The sequence below is a fragment of the Camellia sinensis genome, chromosome 8 (assembly GCF_055761805.1).
Source record: "Camellia sinensis isolate YWXY chromosome 8, ASM5576180v1, whole genome shotgun sequence".
In the NCBI taxonomy this organism is placed as follows: domain Eukaryota; kingdom Viridiplantae; phylum Streptophyta; class Magnoliopsida; order Ericales; family Theaceae; genus Camellia; species Camellia sinensis.
This window is the reverse complement of record NC_138968.1, coordinates 146188626-146207811: the sequence shown is the minus strand read 5'-3', so window position 1 is coordinate 146207811 and position 19186 is coordinate 146188626. Positions and strand designations below refer to the sequence as shown.

Here is a 19186-nt window from a genome sequence, read left to right as displayed (position 1 = left end):
GGGTGGTGGTGGCAGGTGGGTGGCGGGTGGTGGTGGTGGCGGGTGATAGGTGGTAGCAAGTGGGTGGTGGTGGTGGTGGGTGGTGGTGGCAGGTGGGTGGCGAGTGGGTGGTGGTGGTGGCAGGTGGGTGGCGAGTGGGTGGTGGTGGTGGTGGGTAATGGTGGCGAGTAGGTGGCAGGTGGGCGGTGGTGGTGGGTGGCAGGTGGGTGGTGAGTAGTGGCGTTTAGTGGCGTTTTAAAAACGGGCTTTTAGTGGCGTTTTAAAAACGCCGCTATATCTATCAAAAACGCCGCTAATTCATTTTGTGGCGTTCACTACCAAACGTCGAAGCTGCGGCCGTCGCTGTATCTTTGCGACGTTTAAAAAACGTCGTGATATTAGTATAGGAGGCGTTTTAAAAAACGCCGCCAAATGTCCCACTGTGCACTAGCTGACGTCACCAACGATATTTAGCGACGTTTTAAAACGCCGTCGTATCTGTTTAAATAATATGACCGTTACTGTTGCGGGTTTAGGAGGCGTTTCTGGAAACGCCGTTATATCTTTTTTTTTTCTTTTTTTTTTTTTTTTGAGATTGTACTAGTTTTATTTGATTAAATTAAAAAGAAAATATTAAATTTGATTTCTCATTCAATTAATAAAAAAACACCTGTAATAAACAAATTCCATACGACCCAAGTATGTTCCAACCTCAATAATTTAGTAATACAAAATTAGTAATACAAAATATATTCCCTCCATTCGACATATGTAATACAAAATATCAACTTGATAATCAATCCTAAAATTAGTAAATAAATGAACGAAGATTTCGAGTTCCTGAAACCCAAGAACCCATGTTCTTTGCTCTTGTTCATACTGTCCAGCATACCCTCACCACTGAGCATGAGATCAACAAACCACCACAATCCCACCTCTTCCAATCTTACAAGCATCAGAAGCAATTATTGTTTCTCTAAAGGCATCCCATTAACCATCTCCAACTCTGTCTTGCAATTCTCTCTCAAATCTTTTAGTGCGAGCAAACTGGCTTCCTGCCACACAAAATTGGAACTAACTATTAATAAATAAATAAATAATTGAACAATAATAATAAATAAATAAAAAAGGGCAATATAACAATCTTGTTTGACCATAAGGAGTTACTAACATAGCCAGTAAAGTTAGGAACAACAGCTTAAAAAAGGCCCACATGCATCTCACAGTCACATGACTGGTCTGTAAACATCGGTTGTCATCCAATCATGTATCGTGTTTGAGCAGACTTCATATCTCAAAACATGTGTTGCATTGTATACTGTATTCTGTTAACACCTTGTATTATAAATTGAAATTTTCAAACTAATTGAAAAGTATGTGCAAAATATAAATATGTTAATTTTGAAACTAGAGAAATGCAATGCAGTATTGATAATGTTATTTCCATGATTGTCATATTTTTCCAGTTGAGATTGATATTGTCATCCAATCATTTTCTTGACATTTCATCGCTTTGGCTTGCAATGCTTCATCATAAAGGGTTGGTATTGCTTCACTTCTATAGAAAGCAACCTTGTGCACATGTGTAAACATGAATGCATTCTATAGACTTAAATTGAATGATAAATAAGAAAAAATGACCCTAAACCCAATAAGAGACTTAAAATTGTTTGCTACAGGTTTTTACAGTCTTTGATGTTGAGACTCCATTTGATTTCTTCTCGTGGCATTCCTTAAATCTTTAGTGAGGTTTGAGGGTTTATTTTTCTTTTCCTTCTTTCTCTTACTGTTTGTTTCACCCTTGCACTGCACAATAAATCACTACAGTCCATCCTTCAAGGACCACAATTTATTCTAAAAGCCTAACATTTAAGTCATTGACCTCCAACCCTAATTTACCCCCTTTTTAGCTTAAAAACAAGATTGCAGTTGTGTCCAGAAATTCCTGGAAGCTTATGCCTTTAATTTCAAACCAAATTTAACCTTGAATCTCAACCAGAGTTAAACCTTATTTAATAGCTTAAATCTAGTCTTTGTTTGTCTTTGTAATTCAATAAGAGACTTAAATTGAACCTACAGGATGCTATTGTCCTTTTTGCTGAGTGCACATTTTGGCAGCCATTACATAGCAAGAGAGATTTCAAGTACAACAATGAAAGCAAAGCCCTGAGCCCAAATTCAAAGCTTCAAATGCAAAGATGACTTCATAAATGGCCACCCCTTTAATTTTCCATCTCCAAAAATACCCAAATTTAGTCACTAGTCACAACAATAACAACCAAAACCCTAATTTCAGAACCAACAATGCCTTACAAATCAAATGAACATAAACCACGAACTAGTGATATTAGTACTTTTACCTTGTTAGTTCTTCTTCTTCTTCTTATTCTTCTTCTCTTTCTTTGAAAGGTGAACCTATATTTAATAAGAGCAAGTATTGTAATTAATAAGATATGTTATTTGTCAAAAAAGCTTTGATTAAATGATTGCTCACCTCTTGGGATGAAAATGCATGAGATTGTTGTTGATGTGACATTGGCCGAACAGTGGGATGACTACTAAGTGAATCCACAACCTATCATTCAATAAGAGACTTAAATTGTATATTAGCTCTAGGCAATTTAAAGTAATAACTAGTAAAAATAATTAAAATACCTGCTGCCTATGTAATGGGTTTGATGGTGCAACAACTGGATCAACGGGCACGCCTGCAGCTTGCAATTGAGATTCCAAAAATTGAATTCGTGACTGAAAATCTGTGCGTATAGCCTGAATTTGTTTCTCCATTACTTCATTCATCTTCGACTCAAACTGCATTTGATACCGTTGAAGTTGCTCTTGAACTTGTTCTTGAACTTGAGTTTGGAAGAGACGATTCTGCTCTTGTGACCGCCTATATCCACCTCCAAAAACATCAGTGGGTGACGGTCCCAATCCAAACGTCCGAACACGACCAGGTCGCTCTGGGCCCATAATTTGTGTGAAGATTTGCTCCTGTAATGCTGCAGGGTCAGTAGAAGATCCCTCCATGTGCTCTGCTAACTCATTCATTTGAGTCTGCAAGTTTGAATTCAATAATTAGCCTCCAATATAAATATAAATCATATTAAAAGTCCAAAGATAAAGTAGTATTACATACCATAACCTCATTAACTGAATCACTATTTGACGTCCCATCTTTCATGTATGCGGCCATCCACACCTGTGACCTACTAGCAGGAACCCCATTGTTCTTTTTGGTCTCCTATAAATGAAAGACAACCAAAATCTTAAGATAAATAAGAAAATTAAATAATTAAGCAATTAAATATGTGAACAAGTGTAAATAAAATAAACAACTAAGCAAATAACATCTGTTTTTGTAGAACTGGTATAAATTCATTATGGTGCAAATTGTTGACACCTTTTTAGCACATATAGACAGCTATAGATGACAAAGAATGAAAAGGATGAATGGAGAGAATAATTATACCTCCAGTCGAACTACTGAGAAAGGCTTTCGGCCTGTCCTATGATGTAATGTCTTCTTCTTCCGGATTTTTCTATTCTTCTTGCTTGATTTCTGTCCAATATGAAATTTATTTAAGATGTTATAAAAAAATTATCATATATAAACATTGTTTCACATAAATAAAATTTTACCGATGCACTCTGAGTGCCCCAATAGTAGACCAAAGCCCGCCACTGATCCTCATGTACTCTATCTGGTCGATGAGCCAACCTTTCTGCATCATTCTTGAAGGGTTTGTATCCCATTGTTTTCACTCGACTTTTCCAATCTCTCCATTTCTTTCCAAATGAAGCCATTATTGTTCTCTTCATGGATTCATCTGCATCCGTATGAGCCTGCATTACAATTATAGACACTTGTAATATGCAATGTCAACTACACTTGTAATATGCATTTCATATGGAATACAATTGTAACTTATTTCATATTAAATATCCATATATACCTTTATCTCCCTCCATATGTTATCTTTGTTTTGTTTTGGAACATAATGCCAAGTCGTAAAAGTGAGTGGTGCAAGACTCCCATCTCGTGCCAAAACGCCCAAATGTGAAGCAAGGGATGTGTGTCCTTCAACTACTTGATTCAACTCGTTTGGAACAACTTTTAAAATGCCATCTTCACTAGTACCCCATTGACCATGCACATATGTGGGACCCCTTGTCTGCTTTTGTGTGGCTTGACTTGAGCTAGGACCTACAAAACAATAGTAATAAGCTTCATATCAGTTTCTTTATGATGCAGTCAATTGGAAGCTTTCTTTTCTTTTGTGTGGGCCTTTTCACTGTTGATCCAGAAACAAGTAGCAAATTTCAATTTTGATTGAAGCTATGTGAAGGTCATACATGGAAGCTTTCTTTTCTTTTCTTTTTTTAACACAGCCATGTGAAAATAGAACTTGAAAATGATAGGAGGCCCCTCACATCACATGTGTACTCATCACAACAGCCACTAGTAACACAACAGACAGTCCAAGGAAAATCCATCTATATCAAATATATGAATGAACTATGCACTACCCTCTCTCTCTCTTTGTCTTCATTCACAGCACAGCAAGGTAGAGAAGTTGTAACAGCCCTTTCAAACACCTCACATGATTTAGGAGGTGCCTCACCCTCTATTACAGTGTTAACCTGGCAGAATAATATAGTTCTGTCAAAGAACAAGGCCCAAGGAGCCAACAGCACAATGACATAGCCATTTGCAACATAGAAAAAGAGACACCCTCAGAGTCTGGGTGCCTCGAGTCTGAATAATTCCAGAGGGTCTTATTGCCTGGTGGTTGCTAAGGCAGGTAATTCAGTGCAACAAACAGAACACAATGTAATAGACAGATGTGCCAAAACTGGAAGGAGACACCATCGCTGGCCAGTGCCTCAAGTCTGGAGGAGTTCCAGGTCTTATTCCAGGTGGTGGGTAAGGCATGTAATTCAGTGCAACAACCATAACATAATGTAAAAGGCAGATGCACTACTTCAGCAAACCTGATCAGAGTAATACTGGTAAACACCGATTAGGCTCTTGACCCCTCGAATCCCAAAAAGACAGTGATATTGGAGCTATTTGAAGCCTGATCAGAGTAATACTGGTAAACACCGATTGGCACTAGGTTTGACCCAAAATTCTGGCAGTACATCTTCCATGGCATGGTTCATGACGACCAAAGATTATTAAAAGCTTACACAATTCATCATTCAGCCTGACAACATGTAACATGTAAACACAAAGCGGATGTGAAAAAGTCCTGTCATCCGAGATAACTACATACCAGCAGCCACTTCCATTGGAGGATTGAGGCTCAAAACATGCCACATATCGTCGAGGAACAAAAAGCAAAGGAAAGAACACCATAAATTCAACAAACCAACTTCTATCAAGGGCTAGAAGAGCTATATATCTCATTGCTATTATGCTCTCCAAGAACTAAACTATATACCTCTACATTTGAAAATGACAAAAAACAGAGGAGGCACAAATCAAGTCCATGAAAATTCCTTCTGTTTCTGGATTAATTCAAGTCGAAGCAGGCAAAATGGACACACACAAAAAAAGGCTTGTTTTCTCTCCAAACAGGCATTGGTTCTACTATGAACCAAAAAAGGTCTATGTGGTGGAACCTACTGCGCCCCAGATAACCCCTAAGATGACTACCAGAGTATCAACTGGAGCTAAAATCACTGAATAAAACACCTTAAATTACAGTTAAATAAACTACCAGATAGCTTTGTTCACTTTTATCCACCTAAAAACCAAATACACAAGGACAAACAAAACAGAGTGGTAAACATGACACTCTAAATATGGGCAGAAAAACCAAAATAAACATCAATGAAAATAAGTCGATACAGGGATTTCAAATGCAATTATCCACTATCATTTTTATTGTTATGCATGATGTACATAATTTATTGTTATGCATGATGTATGATAGATAGGACTACAAATCTAACTCAAAAACACCATAAGAAAATATCAAGCAAAGTTGATACATACCAGCTGAAACAGAGCCATGTGATGTACTACCGCTACGTGATGTGGTAGGAAGACTGCCTGGTGGATGCCATGATGCCGGTGGATCGGGTATGACTTTCATCTTGAGTGTGTTCTGAGTCTCATCTGAACTAGAACTACTAGAGCTTGATTGCTCACTTTCACTAGAAGAATGGTCGAAGCTAGAACTCATAGATAATATCTATAAAAAAACTACAAACATAAGAGTAAGGACATGATAATCTATAAATATCTACTGCATTCAAAACAAAATAAGAGTACATGAAAGGTAAAAATGGCCATTTAAAGAAAGGTACAAAGGTACAAAAGCAAAGATTTTATTAATATGAATATCCATACAGAAAACACAAATGTAAAAGTGAATATGCTGCCAATTACAATATCATATCAGTTCTTCGTCATCTTCAAATTGTGCCTCTGTCGATGCTTCAAGAGGTCCAATAGTTTCATCAACAGTTGTTCCATCAATACCCTGCCTAACCCAATCCATATCCTCCTCACAAGTGAAGGAAGCTACATCTAACTCTTGATCACCAAATCCTTCCACTTCGTTGTGATGTAGTCCTTCATCAATAGTTGGTTGTTCTCCACACACCTCATACAAGTCTCTAGGTTTCATCTTGAGTACAACATTCCAATCTTCATCAACAGAATCATGAACATAAAAGACTTGTTGTGCTTGAGATGCTAGGATGAATGGCTCATCACTGTCTTGTTTCTTCGCATATAACAAGTGATTAAAATTAACAAGTGTAAAACCAAAATCATCCTGCTTGAGTCCCTTATTGTTATCAATCCAGTTACACATGAATAACATGTATCTATGGTCGTGTGAGTAATACAATTCAATAATATCTGTCACATATCCATAGTACGCTACATCACCTTCCACTGGATTAATGTCTTTGGCACTTGCATAGCTAGAAGTCTTTGCCTTCACCATAACCCCACTATTCTGAGTTTTTCTTCTCAACTCACAACTCTTAGTATGATACCTAGTACCATTAATTATATACCCATTAAATCTGGTGGCCTTTCGGCTGGGTCCCAAAGCCAAAATTTTAATCTCTTCTGACAACGCTACATTTTCAGTAGCTAATAGCTCAGCAACCTATTTTTCAAAGAAAGTTATCGATATTAAACATCAATTAACAACTTCAAAAATATAGAAGCACATGGATTGAAAAAATATAGAAGACTTGTGCTTAACATGCACTTACATGAGAATTGAACCATTTGGGAAACTCATCATTGTGACGACGATCCACATCATAATCTCTGAGACGACGATGTGACCGCTTAATAAATTCACGATGTTCCCTACACAATTAAACTACTTGTAAAATGCACGATAATTATAGTTGGTATAAATACATTCACAATGAGACAAAGGTTGCATCTATCTTACTCTCGATATGGGACAACCGCAGCAATGTTAAATAACATATACCGATGAGCCTGTACCCATGTTGTGTTATCAAGAACAAAACCTTTTCCTTTTCCTAAAGCCCGCCCCATTAATATCTCAGGATTGTCATTAACATCGCAATTCCTTAACGGTCGATGCAATTTCGACTCAACATCATGCAAGTACCTTGAGCAAAATGTCATACATTCTTCGACCAAGTATCCCTGTGCAATTGAACCTTCAGGATGACTTCGATTACGCATGTATGATTTAAGCGTCATAAGGTACCTATAAACAAAAGATACATACATGACTTCCAAGTATAAACAATCAAATATATACAAAATGGATATTGGAGTAGAATTACACACCTTTCTATAAAGTACATCCATCGATATTGCACTGGACCGGCAATCTTCGCTTCCTCTGCTAGGTGAATGGGTAAGTGCTCCATTATATCGAAAAATGATGGAGGAAAAATTCTCTCAAGATGGCAAAGTGTAAGAGCGATTTGGGACTGAAGACGATTTAGACCATCCACCTCTAGGGTTTTGAAACACAACTGCCTGAAGAAATTGCTTAACTCAATTAATGGTTCAACCACTTTCTTCGGTAACAAATTTCTCACTGCTATTGGAAGTATTTGTTGCATGAGTATATGGTTATCATGACTTTTCAGTCCAGATATGCTACGCTGTTTGAGGTTAACCCGACGAGAAATATTGGATGCGTAACCATCTGGAACTTTGATATTCTTTAGAAGTGTGCAGAATAGACTTTTCTCTCTATTGTTCATGGCAAAACATGCAGGAGGCAAATAATACTTGTTTCCAACCCTTTTCTGAGGATGTAGTGCCTTCCGAATTCCCATATCTTGCAAATCTCGACGAGTATTTAAATTGTCCTTCCCTTTCCCATCAACATTTAATATCGTCCACAATACATTATCACACACGTTCTTTTCAATGTGCATCACATCAAGATTGTGGCGAATCAAATTATGCTCCCAATATGATAGCTCAAAGAAAATACTCTTCTTCTTCCAATTATGACCCGAGTCCTCATTTTCCTCTTTTTCTTTCCCCTTTCTATTCCGTTTGCTAGATTGTTGACGCTTAGAATTCAATTTGAACTTAGGGCCTAGTTGTTGTAGCACATTAGCCCCTGATAACCGAGTTGGACATGGTTCGAATTCATGAGTGCCATCAAAAGACGCACTAGCTTTCCGAAATTTGTGACCCTCATTCAACCAGCGACGATGCCCCATGTAACATAATTTCCTTCCGTTCTTCAAATATCGAGAACGAGTATGTGTGTTACAACAAGGACAAGCTAAAGCACCTTTCGTGCTCCATCCAGACAAAATTGCATAGGCAGGAAAATCATTTATAGTCCACAATAACACAGCATGCATTCGGAACATCTGATTAGTTTCCGCGTCATACGTGTCAACACCGTTTTCCCACAGTTCTTTCAATTCATCCACTACAAGGCGTAAGTAGACGTCAATATTATTTCCAGGTGAAGAAGGACCATCAATGAGCAATGTCATCATCATATGAGGCTGCTTCATGCACAACCATGGTGGCAAATTGTATGGCATTATAATAACTGGCCAACTGCTATGAGAGACATTCATTGCCTTGAATGGATTGAATCCATCCGCTGCTAAACCCAGTCTGACATTGCGTGGCTCACTCGCAAACTTGGGATACAAATTATCAAAATTTTTCCACACTGGAGAGTCAGCGGGATGTCTCATTTTGCCGTCATCAATTCGGCCCTCTGCATGCCATCTCATTAAAGAAGATGTTTTGGATGACATAAACAATCTTTGAAGCCTTGGAATCAATGGAAAGTATCTAACAATCTTATGTGGAATTCTTTGTTGCTTCTTCTTAACATCATTCTCCTCCCCCTCAAACTGTTTGTATCTAGGCATATGACAAACTATGCAATCATCCATACCAGCTGTTTCCTTCCAATATAATGAACAATCCCTTGGGCATGCATGTACCTTATGATAATCGAGGCCCAAGTCCCTAAGAAGTTTCCTAGTTGCATAAAATGACTTTGGCAAAGTTTCACCCTTTGGGAACGAATCCTTCAAAAGCTCAAGCAACATCGTGAAAGACTTGTCACTCCATCCACTAAGGCACTTGATGTGCAATAACCGAACAATAAATGAGAGCGTTGAAAACTTCTGACACTCCGGATACAACTCTCTTTCGGCCTCTTTCAATAAATTGAAGAATTTTTCGGTTTTCTCATCTGGACCTTGTTTAATACCAGAACTTGCTGCCTCGTGAATAAAGCTTGGTGGAGGAAGTCCAAATCCTTCGTATAGCATTTCATAAGTTTCATCACCATCATTCGAATCAGTTTGCCCGACATTCACATTGTGTGGCACAGGTGATGACAAATTCTCCCCATGAAAAATCCAACTGGTGTAACTTGGAAGAAACCCGTTGATCATTAAATGTTCCCCTAACAGGCCTTTCTCCACCAATTTGACATTACGACACCGTTTACATGGGCATGTGACTTCATTCAACAACGGCTTATTTTCGCATGCAAATTTAATAAATTCCTTAACCCCTTGTATGTATTCCGGGTGCAACCTATGTTGATTTATCCAACTTTTATCCATCTGATTCTCTCTTACACTACAAATGCCACTGCCAAATCAACAAAGTTCAAAATTACCGTTCCGTTTTAATTAATCTTAACCTCAATTAAGTACCTTATAATGCATGCAATATGACATCATTCACCTCTAACTGGTCTCTAATATGTTGGTTCATCCTACTTTCCCATTCAGGAATGCACAGTCTATATTGTAAAAAGTAGCTCATACCGCTCTGCTCATCTCTAACGAAATTTCGGCAGCATCTCCCCATGGTTCTCCAAATACACGACATAGACTAGGTGTACTGTTATACCTTGTCTAGTATGCACTCGGAGAACACAAGGAGTTGCTACACGAAATCTCTACGAGATGGACTATAAGCAGTAGAACTACTAATTACAATACAGACTTGTGCTCCTGAACTGTCCAACTGGACAATCCAAGAAGAGCTTCATTAAAGATGACTAGGTATCTCTAATGAAGATTCTTGGACGGGTCTAAGGCTATTTATGCATGCATGCACCATTAATGATTGCATCCCGGTGGTGCAATCTAAATTAGTACTATCAAACATACTAGAAGCATATCTAGTATAAAGCATATTAATGAAGAAACCAAAAGTTTCTACAATGCTCTTGATAGATTATGATAGATTCAAGAAATATATTGCTCTCTCAAATCAATCAATAATGGAATAATTTTGGCAGGAACTCATGGATGTGGGAAGTTCAAACCCACTACCCAAACCAATAAGTGTACCAAAGATCGAATACTTCTAATGATGATGATGATGATGATGATTCAGAAACATCAAAGAGCAACCACCAAATGAGGAATCACATTCACAATCACAATTACAATCACAATCATATTAGTTGAGGAATCACAATCACAATCACAATCATAGTCATCCACGTTAATAACTATGAAAAAAACTTGTTTGAATTGAAGACCAAACTTCACCATATAATACTACAAATCAAGACAAAGTTACATGCAAGACAATTCTTTCACATGCTAGCTAGATGATTATTTATTTATTTATTTTGGGTCAAATAACCCTCCAAATGAAGTTAATTGTATCATACACTCTCTCAAATTAATCTATCATGACATTATAAAATTAGAAATTAATTAAAGGGTTAATTATTCCTATATGGTCATGTGTTATCCAAGATTAATTTTTCTTTTTTATTTTTTCTGATAAGGATATGTTTTACTGTTCATTCTATTCTATGATCCTTAGAAACCTATATGGTCATGTGTTATGTCCAACATGGAATGCCTGTGAACCATTCTATTTAGTAGCAGCAATTAGCTGTGTATTTCATTATTACATTTCCTTACAGCATGTAGATTGGAAAACCCAAAGCATTTCTCCTTTATTAAACTGTTGAAGATGCATATAGTATATAGGTAAAATGAAGATGCACTTTTGAGGGGTCCCCAAGTACTTTTTTGAATAATTGGTGCCAAGGATCTATGGGGAATTTAGGTGTAATCCTGTTGCCATTGTGAGGAGATTGAAAGATGTGGGCCTTCATGGAATAGAGGTTTATAGAAGTGATGGAAAACTGGCAGGTATGAGAATGATTTATTCCCATAAATGCTTACTTGTTTGTGTTCTGAATTTGAAAGTGAACTGGATGTCAAGTGGTTGCTTTAATAATTGGAAATTTGTGTTATTAAGAATTTAATCTATGTGGGTTTTATAGAGTATAGTGTATGCATAGAAAATGATTAGTACCGTCAGATGATAATGAGATTTGAAGTGTTTTTTTGAAATGTGATGCATTTAAATTAGTTACAAATTCTGTTAAAATTTATCCGTTAGTGGTTTTTGACATTAAATGTAATGTGCAACCACAATCTTAACCCCAAGTCTGTACCTTAGGTGGGCTGACCCGACCTGAATTACGCTTAGAATAGCCTTGGGCCTAGTGTTTGAAACCTGGCCGAGCCCATGAGAGGCAGCCAATTAGCCTGTGAGAGGCAACATGTCAGCCTGGTTTCCCAGCTCATTGACTCATCTGGTCAATGAATGAGAGGGCTATAAAGAAGCCAAGAGTGATGATTCATAGGACACCCACAGGTGAATGTATGGTATGGGTTGTCCTCCAGTGTCACTCGAATAAGTGACCTACAACAACTTCAATTGGTAATTATAAGCTTTGCTATTCTTATTACTCCTAGAATAAGAATTTGACATATAAATTGATGGATTAGTTTCTTGTTTTAACACACACACGATTAGTTTGGAAAATGTTGTAGTGTTGAATTTACTTTCATAGCTATAGACTTTCTTCATTCCTATGCTTTTTGTCCTTAGAATTGGTGCCTTCTTATGATTAGTCAGTATCAGCTAAATGAACTGTGTTGCTTCCATCTCAGTTTCTTAAAGTACCATTCATTAGTAACTAGGGCTTTTAAATTTTCTCAATCCTCACGAATTCTACACGGCCATTTTTTAATCTAAGTTGAGGTACAAGAAGCATGGCAAAACAGAAATCAAGTTATCAACCCCAAGTATTTTGAGAAAAGGCTTTACTGAATTCCAAATAACTGGCAACCAATAAGATTGCATAGATCTTCCTCTAATTCAACAATGGAAGGGAGGGGGGCTGTGGGTTAGTTGTCACTTGAGTAATGAGTATGTGCATGTTTGTGTCTATGCATGTGTTTTTGGTCAGGTTCAACTGGCCAATCAAATTGTACTTTGGCACCCTTCAATGTCCTGACCACGAGATTTAGCCTCTTTCCTGACTGAGTAAAATCTGTTGCTTTCTGTCATATCATATGGTAAGTCTAAGTGTTGCTATATGTGGTACTCAGTTGGTGAATAGATTCAAAAGTCTGTTCGCTTTTGGGCTTAAGCTCCTCTCCACCTCAATCCTCTGAGGGAGTTGACCTTGATTCTTTGGTTGGAAATTGCCTCCAGTCTGACATATCATGTAAAAGGAAACTACTGGAACTGTTCTAGTGTATGAACTGCATAAGGGAATATTTTGGCATGTCTCAAATCTTAAGTTAAGTTATCTTGGCAGATGTTGCACTTTTGGGAACTTGAAAGTTGGAAATGCCAATTATGATGATATAGCCACTAACAATAGTATTGGCAGCAGTTCATCTAGTTTCTTTTATGGATTTTATTTCAGGCATTGATAGACTCTACCTCTTCTGAAAGTAGTCTTGATGATGAGACTGGTGTAAGGGTGGTTGCCTTGTTTGATCATGAGGAGGTTGGATCTAATTCAGCACAGGGAGCTGGATCTCCTGCCATGTTGGATGCTCTATCACGAATTACAAGTTCCTTCAGTACCGATTCTAAGGTAGCACCACTTCCTGTTACATTTTTGCATTATAGTTGTAGTGTACTAACATGTTTACATTTTCAATATTCATAATCAGACTAGTTGAGATCTCCTGAACTTTTCTGTATGAAAATGGGAAATATATATATATATATACTACCAATTTACTCCATAGTCTCTACAAAATCCAAAAAAATTGATGTAAAGATGGTTCAACACAGCCTAAGACCTAACTATACAAAAATTGGCAAAATTTTGTCTAGAATATGCCATTTTGAACTAATACTAGAAACACTCATGTGAAATTTCTCCAATAGGGTGTGTTTAAAAATTCCTGGAAGTTCTTGGAAATGTACTTGCAAATGTGCTGTCCACATGTGTTTCACTCTATTGACTTCAAAAAAAAAATAAAAAACCAACACCACATCTTTGGCTTCTTATTTTCTCAATGTTTTGCTTCCAGAGCAAAACACTTGAGTTTAGCCTAGTGGCCAGAGCCTCTGTATCTCACAAAAACCAACATAATAACATCTTAATCCTAATTAAAAACACAAAGCACAAGCAAGTGATGGCCAGCCTCCACCGTTTGAGAATGTATGATAAACAAAACCATTAACATTTAAATTATCAATCTGCTAATTTTTCAAAGTAGAAAACATACTTGATTAGACCAAGCATATCTAATTTGATAAAAAGGCCAGATCGGCTGTACAAAACCATTAACATTTAAATTATACATGCAAAATGTACAACAAATCAGCTTGTAAAATCAAAGCAACAACAAATTAAAGTGAATTGTGAGTAAAATTACAAAGCTGAATCTCTAAATCACAGAGCTGAACTGACAGAGATAACTAGGGTTTAGACAGCACAGAGAGCGAGAGAGAGAAAGGGGGAGAGAGAGAGAGTAGCTCACCGATCTGAATCGATTTTGAGAGAGAACTTCGAAATGGCTCGGATGAATCACCGATCTGAATCGATTTTGAGCGAGAACTTCGAACAGTGCAGAGAGGGCGAGAGAGACGGAGAGAGAGAGACCGCGAAAGTGAGAGTGAGTGAGAGCGCGAGAGTAAGATTGAGATTTTCGCTTATACTGCTTATCATATTCAAAATAAAGGTGAAACAGGAGAGAAGCCGGGGTCGAACAAAAAACCATCCAAGGCGTTTAAAAAACGTCTTTGATTCTTGAAACGGCGTCGTTTCAGTTACAGAAAAACAAGACGTTTCTAAAACGCCGTTAAATATTGGAAACAATGGCGTTTTGAAAAACGCCGTTAAAAAAACGCCGCCTAACCCCATATTTCCTGTAGTGATAAGATTGTTTTTATTTATTGTGTCTCATTGACGATGATTGTTGTAATGGATTCCACAAATAATTATGCCACATTAATAAACAAAGCAATACATAAAAATATGACAAATATAATATTACTTCTTTTTTTTAAAAAACAATGATGTTAATTTATGAAAAAATTTAAAAAACAGTTGCACAAAACTGTATAATTCTAACAAATTTCCGAACTTCAGTGGGTTTAGCAGCTCCACACACAAACAATGGAGTTTTTTTTTTTTCCCACATATATATAGGCATAGTAATTGGAAGTGTTAATGTTATGGGGAACCCGAAAAAAAAAAACCAATAATTAAACTTTCTATGGATTTAGCGTCATTAAAGTATGGTGGACAGTTGCTAGGGCCGAAGTGGTTGACTATGAAAGAGGTCCCCAATTATAAATGTGTGTAATGGGTCGTCCTCTCTCTAGAGTCGACAACTCTGTACGGGGAGCTTTAATGTGACTCTGATTTAGGGTGTTAAAAAAAATATTTTTGATCAAATCACAAATGGATCCGAATCAATGGCTTTACGGTCTCGTTTGGATCTTGATTTACCTTCTAACTAAATCAAACCGATCACTCCCAATTTCTGAATATTAATTACATTTATATGGAATTTATTATACCCAACAACTATGAGTATTAAACAAAATATGGTAAGTAGAAATAATCCGCATAGAATTATTGATTATGAAATGAAATTATTTGTTTTTGATAAATAAAGTGAGAAGATCAAGCACTTGAAATCTTGAACAAAATTAATTTTACCTAATAAGACTTTATCTCTTATCTTTTGAAATGTATGAAAATATTTTAAAATATACGAAAAGTATTTTGAGATTATAAATATTTTAAAATTTTATACCTTTTATTGACAGACCAAGAAGAACCGTCATTAGCGAGATTTTTTTTTTCTCTTTCCCATTTCGTACAACTCAAATAGCATATAACACTAACAAAAAAATACTACAGATATATGTATTTTTAATTTAATTTTCATAATCTTCTTAACCCAATAAAGAGCAAAGCACACCATAATAACAATGCAAAAAAAAATATAATAAAAAAATAAAAACAATGCAGTGGTAATTTTGAAAGTTAATTAAAAATTGTATAAATATTAATAATTAAATTCTTAGGCCTTGTTTGGTTTAACTTTCAAAATACAATTTTTGAAAAAAAAATTCAAAATTTTGTTTGGTTAGAAACTTTTTGAAAAAAATTTCCAAAATCACTTTTTCTCTCCTACACATCAATCAATTACTTTTTCTCTCTCCTCTCTCTTTCTCAATCATTTTTTTCTCTCACACTTATCTATTCAACTATAACAAAATGTCAAATCATCACAAACTCTCATGCTCTAAAACTATTTCCAAAATATACAACCAAATAAATCAAAAAAAAATTCTAAACTCTTTTCCCAAATTTTTTTTAAAAAAATTATCACTCAAAACCAAACCAAACACACCTTTAATCTTTCTCATGCATTTGTAATAATTTTGTGAGACCAGCGCTGGAAAGAATTGCGAAACTTACCACTTGAAGATTGGACTTAATTTGTTTGATCTGATCAAGAGAGAACGTTATAGTAGTTATAGTCACCGGCCTAAACTCCACACCATCATCTCCAGATCGAATCAGACTCCGATCATCTTCAACAAAACTACTCTTCAAAAGACTCCATCCAAAATCCAAAATAGTGTTACAAAACCCAGTTAAAATCCTAGGCACACTCTTCATAACACCCTCCTTATTCTTCTTCTCATCTTCTTCTTTCCCCCGATTCACATTCATTCGAACCTTCGGGAATGTTAATGGCAGAGAAGGATCATCAGCTCTCTGTAAACAAGAAAGCAGAGCACCCATCATCGAAAACCCGTCTCCCATAGCATGGTGAACCTTGAACACCACATGCCCAGCTGCATTCCTTGTTGGGTACTTGATCAAGTGAATTTCCCATAATGGCCTGCTCTGTGGAAGCTCTTCGACGGCTATTTTCGTCAAGTAGTTGTCGAATTGCTCGTCGTAGAGCTCCCCCGAGTCTCCGGTGGGTGGTGGGAAAATGGGGATGTTAATGTGGTCTTTGAGGTTCACTTTCACTCTCTTCCATTGTTTTACACCATTTTTGTCTAAAACCTGCTTAGAAAAAAATAAAATTTAATTACCTGTCATTGTTAGTAGTACTACTGTTCTGGAACACAAATGCAATAAATTTCCAGCAAAGTTTACTCTGTTTGGGACGTGGACGAATCAATGCGCGTGGTTTTAATTCATGTACGACTCGCCTACCTACCCTTTGTTGATGAACTTGTATTTAGGCCAAGTTTGGAATGTTTCAAAAAAGTCAAAAAGTCAAAAAGTTACTCAAAAAGTTAAAAAGTTAACACTATTCACCAAAAGTCAACAATTACGGCTGCACAACTCCCAATTCAAATTTTTCCCTACAAATCAATTTTTATAATTTTTTATTACACATTTTTCAATAAAAAGTCAAAAAGTTAACCCAAACATCCATATTTTCAACCCCAATTTTTTAGTCCAAAAAGACAAAAAGTGCACTTATTTAGTCTTCCCAAACTTAACCTTAGTATGCTGGGTTTGATTAGAGAATTTGGAGAGGGATTTAGAAATGGAAAGAGAAAAAATATGTGAAAATAGATGAAATGTAAGTATATATTTTATGAGAAAATGTAGGGATCATGAAAAAATTTTCATGAAAATGATCATGAAAGATTTATGACCCTTGATGATCATGAAAGATTTATGACTCTTGGATTACCTTAATTAGTGTGTGGTGCTTTATTTTAAGTGTAATCCAACAGTCATAAATCTTTCATGATCATTTTCATAAAATTTTTTTCATGATACCTAGCATTGCTGTTATTTTATTTGCATTTCACCTACTTTTTTCATTTCTCTTTCTAAATCCATTCTCAAATCCCCTAATCAAACACAGCATAAAAGATTTGGCAACAAGATTGCATTATTATTAGTAGTGATCAAAAACCATGATAATTAATTTGATGAGCTCAATTAAGTATGCAAAACTTTCATCAAAAAAAATAAAAATATGAATCATATTTATTATGAGTGTAACTTATATGTTACTGAATTTAAATCTATAATATACATTAAAATTTGGAGTACATAAGTTTGCATTATACTTAGGAAAAGTATATGAACATATATTGATGATAAAACCGAAAACAACTCTTGGTCTCACTTTCTTGTGAGTCTCACATCGTTCATGTCAGAAAGTTACATCTCAATTTATAATTAATTTATATGTAAATAGAAACTGTTATGTGCTTAAAATAAAACTATCGTATTCACTTATTGCCACAATTTGCTAACAAAAGCATGTACATTCCAAACACTTGAAAATGTCTAGTAACACAGAAATCGATTCCAGAATCGAACACAATCCTATTTCACTAGAAATGTGAGAAAAATGTGTTTGATTTTTAGAGAGAGAGAGAGAGTACCATGACGGAGGAAAAGCGGGGGTTGATGGGGAGGAAGACATCGTTGAGAAGAGACACGGTTTGGGAATCATCAATGGGAACTTGAAATTCCAAAACCGAAAGAACTGAAACAGAGAGAGCAGAGCTGTTGAAGTATTGCCCAGTTGGACTCACTGGCTCTTCTCCCACTTCCTCCTCTTCTTTCTTCTTCATTAACTCCATCGCCATTCTTGTGTTACTGGGTGTGCTCTCCACCTCTCGTGCTATCTTAGCTTCATCTACCAATACAAAAGTTTCACTATTTAAAGCAACATTCCCCTACAATTATGAATTTATGGTTATTTTCATTTTTTTTTTAGAAAAAAAAAAAATTATTACAATACTTGACATAATTTTTTTAGAAGCACCAAGTAGATCTTCTCATTTCCCGTGTCAATAAATTATTTAAAACATCATAAAATAATAATGAATTTATCATTACGACAATTGAAATGAATTTTCACAACCACTATATAAGGATATGAAAAATGCCTGGGAGCACTAATTAGTGTTCCCACTAATTAAGTGGCAGTGGGTCCCGCGATTAATGATGTGATGTTTTGGTCTTGGAGTTATATTTTTTTTTTTTTTTTTACTTTTTAATGCATTAGTACCATTAGTGGTGATATTTTTAGTGGGATGAATCATTGTTGACAAGGATATTGCTTCCATTACTAGCTACACTTCCAATTTATGACACTAGAGCCCGCCTATCCTTTGGGAGAGGGGTTGTTGTTATGTCAAGGGTACAACAGTAATTGTCTTGACTCAATTTGAGGTTTATTATGAGTTTATTTTTATGATTCAAACCGTCATTTTTTAGGGCTCATCAACTGTTTCAAGCATGTCAGAAATTATATTAATCAGATATCGATAATTATGTGATCGGATTACATTTATCATAAAAAAAAATAAACAATATGTTTTTCTTTTGAAATAGTATAAAAAATATGCAATCCGATCACATACCTATCAATATCCGATCAATATAATTTTTTG

The 19186-nt window shown here is 36.0% G+C and overlaps 2 protein-coding genes across 3 annotated transcripts; both read right to left on the bottom strand.

Annotated features, from left to right (window-relative positions):
- Nucleotides 1-610: 610 nt before the first annotated feature.
- LOC114262804 (uncharacterized) lies at nt 611-14468 on the bottom strand. Of its 2 annotated transcripts, XM_082883700.1 has the most exons (13): nt 14266-14468; nt 7781-10087; nt 7410-7697; nt 7222-7321; nt 5984-6182; nt 3936-4186; nt 3622-3825; nt 3452-3541; nt 3119-3223; nt 2635-3036; nt 2474-2554; nt 2340-2394; nt 611-1034 (listed from the first exon to the last, which is right to left on the bottom strand). In XM_082883700.1, exons 2-12 carry the CDS (start codon nt 10057-10059, stop codon nt 2344-2346), a joined length of 4050 nt encoding a protein of 1349 aa, XP_082739826.1. In that variant the 5' UTR covers nt 10060-10087; nt 14266-14468; the 3' UTR covers nt 611-1034; nt 2340-2343. The 2 variants fall into 2 exon arrangements, 1 of the variants encoding a protein (XP_082739826.1); XR_014338386.1 differs by lacking the exons at nt 611-1034; nt 2340-2394; nt 2474-2554; ... (1 more) ...; nt 3119-3223; nt 3452-3541 and having other exon boundaries at nt 5984-7112.
- A 1120-nt stretch (nt 14469-15588) lies between these two features.
- Nucleotides 15589-18484, bottom strand: LOC145797179 (wax ester synthase/diacylglycerol acyltransferase 3-like). Its single transcript, XM_082883701.1, has 2 exons — nt 18170-18484; nt 15589-16820 (listed from the first exon to the last, which is right to left on the bottom strand). Exons 1-2 carry the CDS (start codon nt 18374-18376, stop codon nt 16155-16157), a joined length of 873 nt encoding a protein of 290 aa, XP_082739827.1. The 5' UTR covers nt 18377-18484; the 3' UTR covers nt 15589-16154.
- Nucleotides 18485-19186: the final 702 nt, after the last annotated feature.